General features: G+C 45.8%; 1 protein-coding gene across 30 annotated transcripts in view; it reads left to right on the forward strand.

Moving 5' to 3' along the window:
• Positions 1-19,384, forward strand: part of nrxn3a (neurexin 3a) — a 1,776,465-nt gene that overhangs the window by 1,714,273 nt on the left and 42,808 nt on the right. For 18 of the 30 annotated variants that reach the window (XR_007957567.1, XR_007957570.1, XR_007957576.1 and 15 more), the window contains one exon: positions 17,818-17,905. Coding sequence is in view for 23 of the 30 variants with exons in the window: in XM_052030991.1 (XP_051886951.1) it covers positions 17,818-17,905 (88 nt within the window). In the remaining 7 variants the exon portion in view is untranslated. The remainder of the gene's footprint in view (positions 1-17,817; positions 17,906-19,384) is intronic. The other 12 variants (XR_007957568.1, XR_007957571.1, XM_052031022.1 and 9 more) reach the window with 1 other exon arrangement.

A 19,384-nucleotide genomic window follows, 5' to 3' on the forward strand; every position in this document is an offset into this window, starting at 1 on the left:
TACTTGGAGAGGTACATGGATAGGAAAGGTTTAGAGGGATGTGAGTCAAATGCGGGCAAATGGGACTGGCTTAGACGGGAATCTTAGTCAGCACGGACCAGTTGGGCCAAAGGGCCTGTTTCCGTGCTGTATGACTCTGTGACTCTTTGTGTGTGCTCTTCAAAGGAGTTCCACATTCATCCCCCTTCCCCTGTTCCTTCACAAGTCAGTCAGTCGCCCATCATTGGTTAGTGGTCTTATGTACCAGTGGGGGGATCTTTATTTGACTGAGAGCAGTTATGGACCAAAACTCAGTCTGTGGGGCGGTGAAAGCAACATTAACTGGTGCCTTGGGGAGGCACAAGTCTGGATGAAGGGGCTCGACCCAAAACATCGACCGTTCAATTCCCTCAACAGATATTGCCTGATTCGCTGAGTTCCTCCAGCAATTTGTCTTTTGCTGAAGACACCAGAGAGAATAGTTGACAGGGTGAAGGACAGAGGAATGGGATGGATGGGTTGGCTTTGCAAGGAGCTGGCATGGACTCAATGGGCAGAAAGGCTTCCTTCAGCGCTGTAATGTTCTTCTGATTGCGTCTTCCGGGTAACCTATCACCTACCACATCCTGAAGCTGCTGCAGAGACAGACAAGCATTTCTGTCTTCCTCCCTCTCTATTCCCTTCTGTTTTACAAGCGCAATCTCCTTTCAGTTCCCTTGCTTGCCTGAGTCCCGTGTTCAGACTGGGTCAGCTCCTGCTTGGACCTTGGGCCTCCGGTTGGCTTAACTTGGCCCAGGATAGAATAATCCCCACGATCCATGGGGCTTCACGCAGCCGTCTCCTGTACCACCGTTCAAATGAGCCGATTCTCTTCCCCTCTTTCATAATGCCCAGCTTCTACCTCTGTCCAGCACTAATGAGGAATACCAGTCTTATCAGAGCCAAGTACAGTGTATCTCTGTGTTACACTGTACCCCTGTGTTACAAATCACTACCAAAATATTTGAGATTGGAATAAAAGTTCGCTGTGATGGAATTTATATGAAAAAAATAAATAAACACAAAATGTGTACAGAGAACTGAATTAGTTTACAAGGACAATGATTGGAGAATGCCTGTTCACAGTGAAAGGCCAATTAAGGGATTTGCTTTGGAAACTGTCAAGGCAATCTCTTCTATTGATAGTTGTACAGTGATACTTTATCAAGCACCCATTTCTAGTTAAGTAAAGCAACAACCCTTTCTCTTCTGCCGACATTACAATCAGAATTCCCTTGCTTATCGACTGCACACCACAGGGGCATTACTGCTGAGAGAGAGAAAGAGAGAGAGAGAGAGAGAGAGAGACATACTTCCTCTTAGAACATGGGATTCAGTTGGAAAAAAACAGCTTTGTGTTGTAGAAAATCGCCATAGAAATGGTTTTCTAGTAACACAGCCCCTCCGTAATGCAGGATACACAATGTGTACCTGATTCCCAATTCAATTCTCCACCACCTATTTAGACTTTCCAGATTGGAAGAACTTACAGAGTCTGAAAAAAAATTCTCTTAATTTCTCTTTCTGCCAATTTCTCTGAAAGACACGGATAATTGCTTCAGTGATATCCCACCAAAACCCAACACAAGATTTCAGGTTGAGCAGTTCAAAGCCCAGGTCAATGAAAGCGCTGCTGCCAGTGGCCGACTAGATACAATCAGGAACGAACAGGTGACACGGTAGCTGCCGCCTCACAGTTCCAGTGACTCCTGGTTCAATCCTGGTCTCCGGTGTGCTGTCTGTGTGGAGTTTGCATGTTCTCCCTGTGACCGCGTGGGTTTTCCAGTTTCCTCCCACGTCCCAAAGTCACACGGGTTAATCGATCAGTTCATTGCCCCGAGTGTGTAGGCGATCGGTGGATGATGGGAATGTGGGGGGAGTAAAATGGGATGAGTGTAAATAGGTGTTTGAAGGTCAGCAGGAATCCAGTGTGCCGAAGGGCCTGTCTCTGTGCTGTATGGCTCCATCACTGAATAACTGAGGGTGGTTGAAAGGTGGTCAGGATGCTGAGAAAACTCCCCCTGCTCTTCTGCTGAGGTGATTTCTATCCGCCTGAGAGGACGGCTTAAATGTCTCGTCTGGAGGGCTCTGTTAATTCAGTCCTCCCGCACTGCAGCGCCCAGCATCAGCTCATTGATTCTTCCCCTCTGTTGTTTCCTGCTCAGTCAGTGCTAAGTGAATATAAAACCCAATCCAAAATGAAATCAGTCAGATGAATTGTTGTTGAAGGATTATAATAAATAGACAATAACTCTGGACTGTGATGCAATATCAAATCTTCGACACTTGATTGTTGAGATTAGTGGATTAAAGTGCAGTCAGCTCAAACCAATGATCGTGCCAGTAGCTACCGCATTATCCTGATGCTTATTTGCTTCTGGTTTTAAAAAAAAATGTAATTGATCTAAATTCTGGAGAGGTGAGATTGTCTGGGTGAAGGGATTGGAGTGGGGGAGGGGTGGAGAAGTGTGTCAAGCAGGGGCAGAGATTTAACTCAATTGGCAGAAGGAGTTGAGGAAAGGAATCTCTCACTAAACAAGCCGTCGGAAGTCTGGAACCCACTGGCAGAAAGTAGTGGTGGAGTCAGAGTCCCTCACCACGTTGGACGGGCAGCACTGAGGGGCAGTGTCCAACATCTGAAAGATGGGGAGTCAATTTCTGGCTGGCAGGAACACAAAAGGGCCGAATGGTCATTGAAGGGTTGCAGTAAATAGACAATAACTCTGGGTCATGACGCAGTAGCAAATCGGTCACACTGGACCGTGTTGCCTTAAGATTTGATTGTCCCCCTGTGAGGGGGGGGGGGGGGTTCAGGGAGCGACGTGGGGCACTGAAAGGGCAGGGGCTGACACAGAGGAGAGATGAAGCCCTCCGTGCCCAGGTTAGAGTCAACGGGTGGGAAACAGAGTGCACACTCTGTAAGATGACACACACTTTGCTGTGTAGAGATAGCCTGGTCATTCAGCCCCACTGACGCTTTCGTGAGTTTCTTCCTTCTCATTGCTTTATTGCATGTCCAACTTCCTTTTAAAGGCATCAACGCCTTTATCCTACCCTCTCCAAGCTCACCTTTTCCCTGAATTCCCTGTCGGATTTATTAGAGCGTAATTTATTGTCCCCTAGTCAACAAGTAGAAACATCTTCCTTCTGAATTCAGCAAGTAAAAATAGGGGATTAATCATACAGGGTTCTTTTTCCACGGAGTTGCCTGCAGGCTGGCACTCAAATCTCCGACACCAGGTAACTCTACAGCACTAGCACCGGAACCGGAATTAGTGCAATGCGTAATATTTAACGTGGAGCCTTCCCTGACCCAACTGAGTTTTTCCAAAGAGCAGACGATGCAAAGGGACGAGGACAAGGGTGTGGTCATTTAAAACCTGGGTACGTAGGAATTTTTTCCTCAGAGATGGTGGTAAATCTCTGGAATTCTTTACCCTGGAGCTACTTGGGGTATTTAAAGAGGGAGTGGATACATTTTTGAAGGATCAGGGAATTGAGGGCCATGGGGAATTGAGGGCCATGGGGAATCGGCATAGGAAAGGAGATAAGGCCTGGGGCAGATCAGCCATGATCGTATTGAATGGCAGGACAGGCTTAAGGGGCCGAGTGGCCTCCTCCTGCTCCAATTATTTGTGTCAGACAGCATCTGTGGAGGGAAGTGGACGGTCGATGTTTTCGGATCGAGACCCTTCCTCTGAATGAAGGATGAAACGCCAACTGTCCATTTCCCTCCATAGATACTGCCTGACCCGCTGAGTTCCTCCAGCATTGTGTGTGTGTTGCTCCATGTTCCAGCATCTACATTCTCTTGTGTCTCCTACCTTTTTGTGTTCTTGTGGGTACAGGAGAGACATTACACCGACTTACATAGAATTAACAGCACAGGCCCTCAAGTCGGTTGGTTCACACCAGACATGCCACTTCAGATCACCATAAACCTCCCATCCTTTCTCCCTCATGGATTTTTCCAGCTTCTCCTTATATATATCCCAGCGACTCACCTTCACCAGTCCTTCTGATGACACATTCCACATTCTAACTTGTGTCTGGGTGAAGAGTTGATCCTGAATTTTTCATTGGATTTATCAATGACTGTCTTATGTTGATGGCTCTGAGTTTAGACTCGTCTACAGGTGGAAAGAGTCCTGCCTCACCGAAACCTTTCAGAATCAGATCACCCTCCCTCCTCCAAAGCGTCAGCTCAATCAGCATTTCCTGTCATCACCAACCTCTGATGTAACCACACGTCTGGCCCAAGCCACCTCACAAGTGCCCCGAGTGAGTGACCAATGACTGCAGAGCGCAATGGCCAAAACTAATCAAGTGACGACTGTCCACTTCCCTCCACAGATGCTGTCTGACACAAAACATTGGAGCAGGAGGAGGCCACTCGGACCCTCAGTCCTGTTCCGCCATTCAATATGATCATGGCTGATCTGCCCCAGGCCTCATCTCCTCCTCTGTGCTGATTCCCCATGGCCTTCAATTCCATGATCCTTCAAAAATTTATCCACCTCCTCTTTGAATGCCTCCACAACACTCCTGGGTCTGTGATTGGCTGTCTCTCACTGGAGGCTCAGCGGATGGCCAATGGATGGAATGAACTTCTGGGTAGGGCAGAGTGGACCAATCCCTGGGATGGCTCAGGCGTAGCGACGGGGTGGCTGTTGGCGGGGGTTTGAGGTGGTTGACCAATCAGATGGCTTCCCTCATCTGAATTGATATGCTGACCTTGTAATCTCTCAGTCCATTGGATGTTTCAAACCCTCTTCGTTTCGAAGTGAGCAGGTAATGAAGAATGCTCCTGATTGGTTCGTGAGGTGTGCACTGCCCAGTTGTAGATCACAACAGATCAGTGCTCCTTGTTCACGGGACAGGCCTGGGGAAGTACATTGCTTCCATGAGCAGATCGCACTGGACATCTTTAGTAAGGTTTAGGTTACAAATTGCTGCATGTTAACAATTGTATGTGTTCATTTACAACACATTTTAATGAATAATGTGGATGGTGAAGTTATGTCCCCAGGGTCTCTTGGTGCTCAAGAACATCAGTTTTACAAGGTTTTTGTGTTATTTCTGCACTATACGTTTGGAACTCTGCAGAGCAGGCAAACGTACCCAGGGGTTCATAACTTGACTCCCACTTTTGAGAAGCTGCTTGGGTGCATTATGTGTTACAGATGGGAAGGCAATCAACCCTGACCCTGGGCTGTGGGTCAGTGGGATCAAACCCCACCCTGGGCTGTGGGTCAGTGGGATCAAACCCCACCCTGGGCTGTAGGTCAGTGGGATCCAACCCCACCCTGGGCTGTGGGTCAGTGGATCAAACCCCACCCTGGGCTGTGGGTCAGTGGGATCTTGATCTTCACACCAGGCTGTAAGTCCATGGGATTTTGACCATCCCGGTCTGCTGGTCCCACCTGTATCTGCACACGGGTTGTGATCTGGAAATGCAAAGGCCTGGGTGAAAGGTCAGGAGATGAGTTCAAATCCCCCTGCCTAGAGGTTTGGGAATTCAATTCAATAAATCAAACAATAAATCTGGAATCCAATTCAGCTTTGCAGAGACGACAGCTTGCTGTCTGTATCTGGACTGGCTTCAGACATTAAAGAAGGATCTGTAGGAGCACTTGAATCACCAAGACATAGTAGGCCATGGACCAAGTGGTGGTAGATGGGGTTAGTGTAGATGTTCAGCATGGACATAATAGGCCAAAGGGCCTGTTTCTGTGCCGTATGACTCTATCACTTCATATGACTCCAGACCCATTCTTACAGAGCCGAATTTAAAATTTCAACCACAAAAGGTTCACCAAGTCTCTGAGTTGAAGGGGAGTTAGGGATGGGCGGTGATAACAAGCCCACATCCCACATATCCATGAATAAAAATAACCCAATTCTCCCACTCTTGTCTGATTAGGTTTTCAACTGTTTGAAAATCAACAAATCTGAAATAAACACAGAAAAAGTTGGAAAGACTCAGCAGGTCAGGCTGCATCTGTGGAGAGAGAAACAGAGTGAATGTCTCAGGTCTTTCATCAATCATGGGAAAGTAAGAAAAACAAGTTAGTTTTAAGTTGCAGAGAGAGTGGGGGGTGGAGGACAGGACCAAGTGATATGTCTGATAAGGTAAGGCCGGGGTTGCCATGGTGATTCCAGAGCCGTCTGTTTGACGGATTATTGAAGGCAGCTGGGAGTAGGTGGTTTCATGGACAATGAAGAAGATTACTAAAAATTACAGGAGGGATCTTGATCAGCTGAGTAAGTGGGCCGAGGAATGGCAAATGGAGTTTAATTCGGATAATGCAAGGTGTTGCATTTTGGGAAGTCAAATCCAAATTGGACTTTCACGGTGAACAGTAGGGCCCTGAGGAGCGTTGTGGAACAGAGGGACCTTGGAGTTCAGGTACGTGGTTCCCTGAAAGTGGAGTCACAGGTAGACAGGGTGGTGAAGAAGGCTTTTGGCACGCTGGCCTTCATCAGTCAGGGCACTGTGTGTAAAAGTTGGGAGGTCATGGTAGTCATACAAGATGTTGGTGCGACCGCACTTGGAGTATTGTTTTCAGTTTTGGTCACTCTGCTGTAGGAAAGATGATATTTATGGAGAGGGAGAAAATAGACCAGGACTCGTTGAAGCTGAGACACATGAGACTGCAGATGCTGGAACCTGGAACAAAAATCAAATTGCTGGAGGAACTCAGCAGATCGGGCAGCATCTGGAGAAGCAGAGGGATGGTCGATGTTTCCAGTCGAGACCCTGCATCAGGACTTGTTAAAGCCGTAAGATTCAGGTCAGACCTGCTGCTGAGATCTAAAAGAATGGTGGAAGTGTCCAGCAGATCAGGCAGAGTCTGCGGAGAGAGGAGGACTGAGTGAATATTAGAGATGATTAGCCTTAAGGCAGAACTAGATTGCTTTACTAGATTTGATGGACCAAATGACCTCCCTCTGCATGAATTCCACCTGTGGCTCTGGTAGATGTTGTGACTGTCACAGATTTGCGATCTGCTCAAACCCCACAAGGATTTCAAGGGGCTGTCTCATAGATTGAACTTTTGAAAGCTCAGTTCCTCAGCTGTTGTCAGTCATGTGAGACACACTTAGTCTAACTAAAGTACAAACTGACACCACATGGACACGTGCACACACACACACACACTCAGACAGACACACACACACAGTCAATCACACACTCACACACATTCAAACACACACATAGACACACACATTCAGACAGACACACACACACATACTCAGACACATGCACACATTCAGACACACACACACACACATATACACACTCAGGCATACACACTCAGACACACACATTCAGACAGACACACAGACATACACACACTCACATGCACACTCACACACACACACAGACACACATTCAGACAGACACACATACACACACACACACACACACACACACATTCAGACAGACACACACGCAGACACACACACTCGCACACACAGACACACATTCAGACAGACACACACACACACACACACACACACAGGCACTCAGCTGATGGCTGGCCAGCAATCGAGCTGACACCCCTCTAATTCAGTTGGCTCAATCTAACATTGTGCAGTTCCTTCACCCATTAAACCCAGCTCACAGAGTAGACACACAGCCTTTGCAGTACTGCCTGTTGTACTTTCACGGAACACTGCTTCCCTCAGGCATATCTTGGCAAATTAATATTCATAAGCTATCCGCCTGGCTTTGAAGATCTGTAAATGGATCTCAGAGCGAAATGATTCTCTCGAAGGGGAAATCTGTACAAATATCTCCTGCTTTTAACAGCATGCTTCAGTGTAACATGCGGCTGACTGAAGTGTATGGGATATCATTGCTCATTCTTCACCCACTACCTCAGTCTTCGATTTAAGGGTTTCCTTTTGACCGTATCCCGGTGTCGGAGCCCCAAGCAGGGTCCGCCAGCATCATCCATTACGTGGACCCACATGGGGACCTGGTTTCCATTTGGGTGTAAGTTTGCAAAGGTAGCTCACTCACCATTACCCAAAAACAATTCACAAAACTTGAACATACTGAGGCTTTATAAGGCATTGGTCAGACCACATTTGGAGTATTGTGAGCAGTTTTGGGCCCCATATCTAAGGAAGAATGTGCTGGCATTTGAGGGGGTCCAGAGGAGGTTTACAAGAATAATCCTGGGAATGAAAGGGTTAACAAGTGAGGCAAGTTTGATGGCTCTGGGCCAGTACTCGCTGGAGCTTAGAAGGATGATGGGGGATCTCATTGAAGCCTACCGAATATTGAAAGGCCTGGTTAGAGTGGACATGGAGAGTATGTTTCCAGTGGTGGGAGAGTCTAGGACCAGAGGGCACAGCCTCAGAATAGAAGGACGTCCCTTTAGAACAGGGATAAGGAGGAATTTCTTTACCCAGAGGGTGGTGAATCTGTGGAATTCATTGCCACAGATGGCTGTGGAGGCCAAGTCATTGGGTGTATTTAAAGCGGAGGTTGATGGGTTTTTGATTAGTAAGGCTGTCAAAGGTTACGGGGAGAAGGCAGGAGAATGGGGTTGAGAGAGAAAAATATATCAGCCATGATCAAACGGCAGAGCAGACTCGATGGGCCAAATGGCCTAATTCTGCTCCTATGTCTCATGGTCTTATTGCCTTATGGCAAGCATAGGTCGTAGAAATAGTGACACAAGAGACTGCAGATACTAGAAATCTACAGCAACACCCACAACGCTGGAGGAACTCAGCAGGTCAGGCAGCATCTATGGAGGGAAATGGACAGCCGATGTTTTGGGTTCAGTCCAGATGAAGGGTCTCAGCCCGAAACGTCGACTGTTCGTTTCCCTCCATAAATGCTGCCTGACCCACTGAGTTCCTCCAACGTTTTATGTGTTGTTGTAAAAATAGGTGCTTATATGTAGAATACATGGAGACAAGTAATGTCCATGATCTGTTTGGAAAGGGGTTGAATGTATAATTAATGGAAATAGGAAATATGAAGTGCGCATAGTACAAAAATAGGGGGCTATGTGGGAGGGAAGGGTTAGATAGATCTTAGAGCAGGATAAAATGTCGGCACAACATGGGGGCCGAAGGGCCTGTACTGTGCTGTTCTATGTTCTAAAACAGTTCCAACCCACCTTAATGGTATAGAGGAAAGGTGTGTTTTATCTTTCAATCATCTGGGCAGACTTGTCCTTGATAAATTTTCCCATTCCTATATTATGTTTTTTTATTTGCTCGCCTGTCCTGGTGGTTGTCAAAAAACTCTTTACATCTGAAACAAAGCCTGCTTTGGTATGGAGGTTTTCACTCAATAAATCCACCCCATCGTAGAACAGGGTGGGCAAGTGCCATTGACCCCAATCTGCCAGGGAGCAGCACCAACAGTTATTCGACCCTCCTGCCAATGGGGGCAGCACTAGTTGAAGGGTGTGGCTACAAGGAAGATGGAGAGAAGACATTTCCGCGTGTCGGGGTGGGGTTGGTCGGGGTTCTGAACTTGGCATTGTGCACCTTCTGAGCTGTTCTGCAGTGAGGTTCAAGACCCACGGAGAGAAGTAATGCGGCAAATCACAGCAAATAACTTCCTGAGCATCAGTCCCTGGGGACATAATCTCTACATCTGCATTGTTCATTAACTTTTTAATTGCTTCTGTCATAAAACAAAGTTATAAAGTTCTTCATTTGTGACAATTTGTAACCTGTACATTTTTTTGAAGATAGCCTTGGTAGGTATGGCATCACAGTGGCAGTATAACTGGGCTGTGATCCAGAAGCCTTGATCACTGATCTGGAGATACGAGTTCAAATCCTGCGGCAGCTGCAGTGTTTAACATTCAAGTAATTATAAAACGTCTGGAATTAAAATGTTAGCATCAGCAGTGGTGACCAGGAAACTGCTGGATTTTCTTAAAACCCATCTGATTCATTCGTGCCCTTCACAGAAGGGAAGCCTGGCCTGTTGGTGACTCCAGGTCCATGGGCTGACTTTGCCCCCTAATGGCCTGCAAAGAGACTGCACTCAGGTTCTCTGATCTACAAGGCCATAAGACGTAGGAGCAGAATTAGGCCATTCGGCCCATTGAGTCTGCTCTGCCATTCAATCATGGATGATTTATTTTTCCCTCTCAACCCCATTCTCCCTGTAACCTTTGACGCCCTCACTAATCAAAAACCTATCAACCTCCGCTTTAAATATACCCAATGACTTGGCCTCCACAGCTGTCTGTGGCAACGAATTCCACAGATTCACCACCCTCTGGCTGAAGAAATTCCTCCTCATCTCAGTTCTAAAGGGACGTCCTAGAGTCCCGGACCAGAGGACACAGCCTCGGAATAGGCCTGGATAGAACATTGAAAGGCCTGCACAGAGTGGATAAAGTCCATGATAGACTGGATAAAGTTCACTCTATCCAGGCCTTTCAATATTCAGAAGGTCTCAATGAGTATCCCCCCTCATCCTTTCTAAACTCCAGCGATCTATTATTGTGCAGTGCGCACCTCTGTCTCACCAACCAATCAGGAACCTTCTTTATTGCCTGCTCACTTCCAGAAACGGGCTTGGAAGATCCAATAGACATTTCAAAGTCAGCAGGTCAATTCAGATGAAGGAGACCAACTGATTCCAAAAGCACCCCAAATTCCCCAACCTCCCACCGACAACCAGCCCGTCACTACGCCCAAGCCAGCCCAGGGATTAGTCCCCTCTGCCCTACCCAGGGGTTCATTCCACCTGACGGTCATCCTCTGGGGGGTATTCTAACGCGAGCCTCTGGTGAATGATGGCCAATAGTGGACCTAGGAAGGTTGAGAGCGGGCACCAGCTGATTGGACTCGGCCGTTCACGCTCTGCAGTCATTGGTTACTCACTGGGCACGTGTGTGAAGAAGGGTCGTAGGTTTTATGTGTGGGACATGAGAGGTTGGTGACTATAGGTGATGATATAGCTGGAAAAGTAAGGGGGGGGGCCTCTGCTCATGAAGGACTTCAGTTGGGTTAAATGGAACAGCTATCGATGAGTCCAACACTTGGAGCCATCAACACGTGCAAGTCAGTGATAAATCCAGGGAGACATTCAGGAGCAACCTCTTCACCCAGACAGGGTTTCGAATGTGGAATGTGCAATCAAGAGTGGTCGAGGCAATTAGCTGCGATGTCTATAAGCTGGATAAACACATGAAGGTGACAGGAAGGGAGGTGAGATGCTGGGAGGTACAGGAGGGACGTACAGTTATTAGCAAGTCCCTGTGTCACTCTCTGTGGACAGCTCCCACTGAAAAGTGCGTATCTCTAGTGTGGCTGAAAGAGGTTCACTGGCAACAAAGTGTTTTTGAAACATGGTCCTTGTTGTAAGGCACGGGAACACCTCACCACTTCAGGGGATGTTTCTCCTGCTGAACCTTGGGTCTTCTGTCATTTCTCCAGTGGGAGATCAGGCTGTCCGCTGGCATTCTGAGCTGGTGAGGACCTGTGCTAATTTCAGCTGCTCCGCATCCAAATGGTTTTTGGTTTGACTGTTGAGTTGGGGGGGTGGTGGGGGAGTGGCTATAGGCAATTGGGCTGATGTGGGGTTCCCTCTCAGGTCAGTGGTGAACAGGGGGAGTGCACCATGAGGTTCTGCTTGCTGACAGAAACATGGGTATCAATGTCAGAGAGAGCTTCTGGCAGCAGGATGGATGGTGTCACTCCGAGCTGGAACATAGGGATGCGGTTGTATCTGTCAAACAGGGAGATTCTGAGCCTCAAAACTGAGTAAGTGGAGGTCAAGATAAAAGTGTTGCATGGTGTATGGATATGTTTCGGTGTGTGGGTGTGGGTGTGTGTGCGTGTGCACCACATGTGTGTGTGCATGTGTTTGTGTGTCTATGTGTGGATATGTGTGTACATGTAGATGGTTGTGTGGTTGTGTATGTCTACGTGTGTGGGTGTGTGTGTGTATGGGTGGGTCTGGATGAGTGGGTCTAGGTGTATGTATTCATATGTGTGCTTCTGCATGCATGTGTGTGTTTGTCTATGTGTATGTCAGTATGTGTATGTAGAGTGGAGTGGGTGTGCATGTATGTGTATGTGAGGGTGTAGTATGTGTTTTTACATATTTGTGTGGATGTGAGTGCGTTTGTGTGTGGGGTATGTATGGATGTGTGTGTGTGTGTGAATAAGTCTGTGTGTGTTTGTGTGTGAGATATGTATGGATGTGTGTGTGTGCATAAGTCTGTGTGTGTGTGTGGATGTGAGTGTATTTGTGTGTGGAGTATGTATGGATGTGTGTGTGTGCACGAATAGGTCTGTGTGTGTGAGTGTGTGTGTATGTGTGTGTGTGTGTGTGTGTGTGTTATCGATATCATATCCTCACTTAGTGTGTCTCAGGCGAGGAAATTAAAAGAAAACCCATCTCTTGCTGCCTGTGTTCATGAAGGGAGATGGAAACAGTTGATTACAGAGCTGATGTGTTGAGCAGCATTATATTTCCAATTGAAAAGCTGATATAATGCAGGGGGCCTCACTCCCTGTGAGAGCTTCGCTTCGTGCAGCCTGCCCCACCTCACACAGGGAGCTAATCTTCTTGGCTGAATGACATTTTTAATCCGAAACCTTTGATAGTGGCGCTCAGATGGAAGCTGTCTGTGAGCGCACTGTCCTCGACAACAGCAAAACCCCAGCTCACACACACGGCTCACTCAGGTCAAAAACAGAACGTGTTTAACAAAATGTAACTGGGCTCAGACAAATATTCCCTTTAGTTTTTGTGTCTGCTTCTCTTTTTTCCCTATTGTTGATGGTTTGGTTAATCTTTGCAGGGCAGCAACAGGTTATAGAACCATAGAACACTACAGCACAGAAAACAGGCCACTCGGCCCCTCTAGTCTGTGCCGAAACTTTATCCCACTAGTCCCATTTACCTGCACCCAGTCCATAACCCTCCAGACCTCTCCCATCCATGTATCTATCCAATTTATTCTTAAAACTTAAGAGTGAGCCCACATTTACTACATCAGATGGCAGCCCGTTCCACACTCCCACCACTCTTTGAGTGAAGAAGTTCCCCCTAATGTTCCCCCTAAACCTTTCCCCTTTTACCCTAAAGCCATGTCCTCTCGTACTTATCTCTCCTAATCTAGGTGGAAAGAGCCTACTCGCATTTACTCTGTCTATACCCCTCATAATTTTGTAAACCTCTATCAAATCTCCTCTCAATCTTCTACAGTCCAAGGAATAAAGTCCTAACCTATTCAATCTTTCCCTGTACCTCAATTCCTGAAGACCCAGCAACATTCTAGTATACCTCCTCTGCACTCTTTCAATCTTACTGCAGATAATGTTCAACAGACATTTGTACAGGTACATGGGTAGGAAATGTTGAGAGGGATGTGGGCCAAACGCGGGCAAATGGGATAAGCTCAGGGAGTTGGTCAGCATGGACGAGTTGGGCCAAAGGGTCTGTCTGGGGAGAGGTCACTGACCCTCATCGATTATTCTCTGACTGTGTTCACACAGTCTGTTCTCTGAACATCCACTGACCCCTCTTCTCGCCTTCCTTCCTCAATGCCAAGGACCAGTGGCACAGCTGGTAGAGCCGCTGCCTCATAGCGCCAGAGACCCAGGTTCGATCCTGACCTCCGGCGCTGCCTGTGCGGAGTTGGCACGTTCTCCCCGTGACCACATGGGTCTCCTCTGGGTGTTCCGGTTTCCTCCCATATCCCAAAGACATGCAGGTTGGTAGTTTAATTGACCACCGTAGTGTGTAGGCCAGTTGTAGAATCTGGGACAGTTAATAGGAATAGAGTCATACAGCACGGAAACAGACCCTTTGACCCAACTCATCCATGCTGTCCAAATTGCCTCCCTGAGCTTAGCCCATTTGCCCACATTTGGCCCACATCCCTCTCAACATTTCCCATCCATGTACCTGTACAAATGTCTTTTGAACATTGTAGTGTCTTTTGAACATCGTGGAGACAATAAAATGGGATCAAGGTAGGGTTCGTGTAAATAGGTGGTTGATGGTCAGTGCGGACTTGATGAACCAATGGACCTACTTCTGTGCTGTATCTCTCTGTAACTCTTTGACCTGCATTTTTATCGCAACTTTTGTGAGCTCAAAGGGCGTCGGAGCCTTGGTAAAGTCTTTCCCTTGCCATAAAGTCACTGTCACATTGTGAGAAATGCAGCAACCCAAATGCGCACAGCAAGCTTCCAAAATAGTGGTCCATTGTTGACCAGATCAGCAGATTTCCGAGGCAGATGGATTTTGGATTGACCCAGAACAAAGCTGGCGGCAGGAACCGTCGTCACATGGATGATCGCATGAAGTCTCAACGCCTGCACAGCGACAACCAAGAGCTGGGAAGTGGGATAACCTGATGCTCGAGATACATTTTGCCAATCTCTGATGAAAGGCCTTTCAATGTTCTATCCAGGCCTATTCTGAGGCTGTGCCCTCTGGTCTGGGACTCTAGGACGTCCCTTTAGAACTGAGATGAGGAGGAATTTCTTCAGCCAGAGGGTGGTGAATCTGTGGAATTCGTTGCCACAGACGGCTGTGGAGGCCAAGTCATTGGGTATATTTAAAGTGGAGGTTGATAGGTTCTCGGCCTGAAACATTAAATTTACTGCCTTTCCCCTGATGCTGCATATTTCCTGTTTAGATGCCAGCATGCACGATGGGCCAAATGGCCTCGTGTGTGATAAATTTCCATGACTGAGATCTCCTCTGTTCTTCTCTGAAGCCTTGGGGTCCTTTAGCTCTTTCCTTTTTGAAGTGATACACTTCGGGAGATCGAATTTGAAGGCAGAATGCAAGGTTAATGGCAGGACTCTCAGCAGTGTGGAAGAACAGAGGGATCTTGGGGTCCATAAATCCTTCAAAGTTGCCGCGCAGGTCAATAGGGTTGTTAAGAAGGCGTATGGAGTGTTAGCTTTCATTAGTTGGAATACTGAGTTCAAGAGCCGGCGAGGTAATGTTGCAGCTCTATAGAACTCTGGTCAGACCACACTTGGAGTATTGTCTTCAGTTCTGGTTGCCTCATTATAGGAAGGATGTGCAAGCTTTAGAGAGGGTGCAGAGGAGATTTACCAGGACGCTGCCTAGATTGGAGAGCATGTCTTATGAGGATAGGTTGAGTGAGCTAGGGCTTTTCTCTTTGGAGAGAAGAAGGTTGATAGAGGTGTACAAGATGATAAGACGCATAGATCGAGTGGACAGTCAGAGACTTTTTCCCAGGGCGACAATGGCTAAGATGAAGGGATATAATTTTAAGGTGATTGGAGGAAGGTATAAGAGGTAAGTTTTTTACACAGAGAGTGGTGGGTGCGTGGAACGCACTGCCGGCAGAGGTTGTGGGGGCAGATACATTAGGGACATTTAAGAGACTCTTAGGTAGAAACATGAATGATAGAAAAATAGGGGGCTATGTGGGAGGGAAGGGTTAGATAGATCTTAGAGCAGGATAAAATGTCGGCACAACATTGTAGGCCGAAGGGCCTGTACTGTGCTGTAGCGTTCTATGTTCTATCTCCAGTCTCAAAAGTTCCAAGTGCCCCCAAGTGCCTGAAGGCTTTTCAAACACCGTCGTTCCTGATTTCCACAATCCTTTGTGTGGAAAAAGTGCCTCCTGTGATCAGTGCTGGAGGATCTTGCTCTATTGTTGGTATTATCTCCACGTTTTGTGGCCCCCGTGCCAGAGGAAACAGTTTCCCTGTTTAATCCTGTCCTGTTATTCCTCCAAATGACGATAATTACAAACTAATGTTTGAGGCTAATTTTTGTCATGAGTCAAGCTTGCTCTGATCCACCCAGGTGAGCCTCCCTCAGCTGACAACGAGAAGGAATGGTACATCTTGGTAATTGGTAATAGGTTTATTATTGTCACATATACCAAGATACAATGAAAAACTTTGTTTTGCATGCCATCCATACAGATCATTTCATTACAATAGTGCATTGAGGTAGTACAAGGGAAAACAATAACAAAATGCAGAATAAGATGTTCCAGTTACAGAGAAAGTGCAGTGCAGGCAGACAATAAGGTGCAAGGGCCATGATGAGATAGATTGTGAGGTCAAGAGTTCATCTTTATCATACAAGAGTTCTGTTCAAAAGTCTTATAACAGCAAGATAGAAGCTATCCTTGAGTCTGGCGGTTCGTGTTCTCAAGCTTTTGTATCTTCTGCCTGATGGGAGAGGGGAGAAGAGGGAGTGTCTAGGGTGGGTATATAAGTAAGTGTGTGTGTGTGTGTGTGTGTGTGTGTGTGCGCACGCGCACACGTACGTTGTCTGTGTGCACACTTGTGTGTATGTGCACCTGTGTGTGTGCACGAGTGTGTGTATCAGAATGTCTGGTATTCTAAAGGGAACTTAAGGGACCCTTAGTGGAAGAAAAAAGTTTGAAGGAGGTTTGACCAGGGTTAAAATGAATTGAGTAGCAACGTTCGGATAAGTTGTGCTCTTAAAACATGAAGCTCTCAGGACGAAGTTGTGAAGAGCTCAGGGATCTGTTTTTCAATCAGCTACAGAACCTGGGCATTGTTTGACAGGCATGTATCCACTGTCTATCGCTGATTGCCCTTGAATTCAGAGGGTTGGTATCTGGGCCAGACCAGGTGAGTATAGCAGATAAATCCCTGAGCCAGATGTGTCTTGAATAAGAATCCAGTTGTTTCATGGCCACCATTCGGGACAGCAGCTTTTTATTTCAAACTCATTCTGGTTTTAACTGGATCTAAATTTCTGTTCATTCAGTTTTTAATTAGATTTAAATTTCCAGCTGCTGTGTGGGATTGGAACTCACAAACATATCAATAGAACCACAATTTTCCCTCCCTAATCTGCTGAATATTTTCATCCCACTTTTATGTTTTTAGTTCAGATTTCCAGCATCTGCAATATTTTTCTTCAGAGGCGCTTATTAAAATGTAGTCTCTGTTGCAATGGACAGATTTGCAATGGACTCCCACTAACAGCAGTGACATAATGATCAGTTGGTTGAGTGATAAATGTCACCAGCTCCAGGGAGATCTCCCCTACACTTTTTGAAACGTGTAAGATTCTGAATGGGCTTCACAAGTTAGATGCTGAGAGGATATTTGTGTGCGGATTATGAGGCAGAATTCCTGAATGAGGAGAAGTCCATTTAAGATGGAGATGGGGAGGGATTTCTCTCAGAGGGTCTTGAATCTTTGGAAGTCTGGAATAAAAACAATGTATGATAGAAATATTCAGCAGGTCAGGCAGCATCTGTGGAGAGAGAAACAGAGTGAATGTTTCAGATCAATGATTTGCTTTTGAATTGCTGTTGAACTCACTGCCACTTCCAGGAATGGCAAACTTAAAGAAACTCTTCAGGTGGCACAATGCTTGAGCTGTTGCTTCCCAGCCCCAACTTCCCGGGTTCGATCCTGACCACCTGTGCTATCTGTATGGAGCTTGCATGTGTCTCCCTGTGACCATGTGAGGTTTCCCCCGGGTGCTCAGGTTTCCTCCCACATCCCAAAGACGTGGCGGTTGGTAGGTTAGTCGACCACTGTAAATTGTCCCCAAGTGTGGTAGAAGCTGGGAGGAGTTAATGTGGTGAGAATAAAATGGGATAGTATTAAATGGATACTTAATGGTCAGAATGGACTCAACTGACTCTGTGATTCTCTCCAGCAAGATATCCATGAGTCTCTTTCATCTTAGAAAGAGGTTCTTTGGCTTTGGAACATTGTGCAAGCACTGTCTACCCCTTTCTTTGTTTTGAGCCTGCAGAAGATCTCCAGCACTCAGACAACTCACTGCCTTCTCTCTTTGTCCTTCAGGTCACCGATGACTTGATTGTGTCCTCAGCCGAATGCGCCAGTGACGATGAGGACCTCGATGAGTGTGAGCCGAGCTCAGGTGGGTTAGGTCAGTCCACTTTCGCTTGCTTCTTCTTTATTGTAACCATTTATTTTTTGCATAAATAATGTGTTGAAAGTAAACCAGTTAAATAATAATTAAAATTGAAACCAGCACTTGAGCATCGGGTCCCCATGGAGCAGTGTAGGAGAGGAAACCATGGATTAAAAGATGACATCTTTTGAGTAATGCAATGAAATACATTTTATTTTTCAAAAGGTTGCTTGATCAACAGATGGCAAATTGGAGTTACCAACACGGAATCCTTTGGGATCCTCATCAGAATGAGTGAAATGCTGAACCGGAAATAATAAAGATTGGACGTTAATTGTTTTCCCACTCCTCACACAGGCCCCAGGGGACTCCAAGAGTGGTTTACATGGTGCTGCCTGTGCTCTGATTTGGTCACTCACACAGCTAAATCCAGCAACTGGGAGACTAAATTCATCATGGACTCGGGCACCCTGTCGACCTGACTGAGGCTTCAAAATGTTGCCGTCAGAATCGTGAATGACGCTTTGCAAAGACCCTTTTGTCTTGGTTTCGACACCCATTGTGTTTCCTTCACTCATTGAGGACGGAAGCATTTTGTTTGCTTTAGCCAGGCAAACCTGTGGAATTGAGCTGATGTATTGCAAATATTAGGCTGGTCTCTTTTCTTTCTCTCCTTCAAAACCTAGGTTATTGTAATAGAGAACAGATATCAAAGAATTTCTGTGTATGAATTTCTTTTTAACATAGAATTACTTCACAGGCTGATCTACATATTTGATTATATATGTACATACGTAAGAGTGTGTACATATATATTTATGTATAAACAGTAGTGCAGATATGAAAAGAGATATTCAGAAACTAATTTTTACAGCAAAATATTTTACTGGGCTTGCACTTTATTTTTTAATTAACATTAAGTAATTGTTATTTGATATTGGTTGATCAAACTCCCCTAAGTCTTAAAAGATTCCCTAAGTTTTATAACAGCTTTTATTTTACTTTTGGGCAAATATATATCGATACATATACAATTTTCTATTTGAATAGTAACAAAAGACAGACCTCAACAGTCCTCAACCATCCAATCATGCGTTTACACAGAAATTCACTCCTCCATTCTAACCCCAGCATCAGCAAACCAACAGATGCATGCAATGTTGTTTTATCTGCTTGTTTTCAGTTCAGTTTATGTTGTTGTCAAGCACCAGTTAAATCTAACATTCCTCACTATTTTACTTCATCATGTACCGCATGTAATTTTGGTGGTGGATAATGATAATATTAATATATATATTATAGATATATATATATTCATTTATATTTTGTAAAATTCAAAATTAAGAATCATTTTGAACTTCTTTTTGAAGACCTTTTTTTTTAATTAAAAAAATCGTCGTGATTATTTTTTCGATCAAGATTTTTTTTGGAAAAAAAAGTAGTTTTTTTTTCTCTGGAGGCAACAAAATCTTTTCTTGCCATCGAACCAGGCAG

Source organism: Pristis pectinata, chromosome 1, assembly GCF_009764475.1.
Source record: "Pristis pectinata isolate sPriPec2 chromosome 1, sPriPec2.1.pri, whole genome shotgun sequence".
NCBI lineage: Eukaryota > Metazoa > Chordata > Chondrichthyes > Rhinopristiformes > Pristidae > Pristis > Pristis pectinata.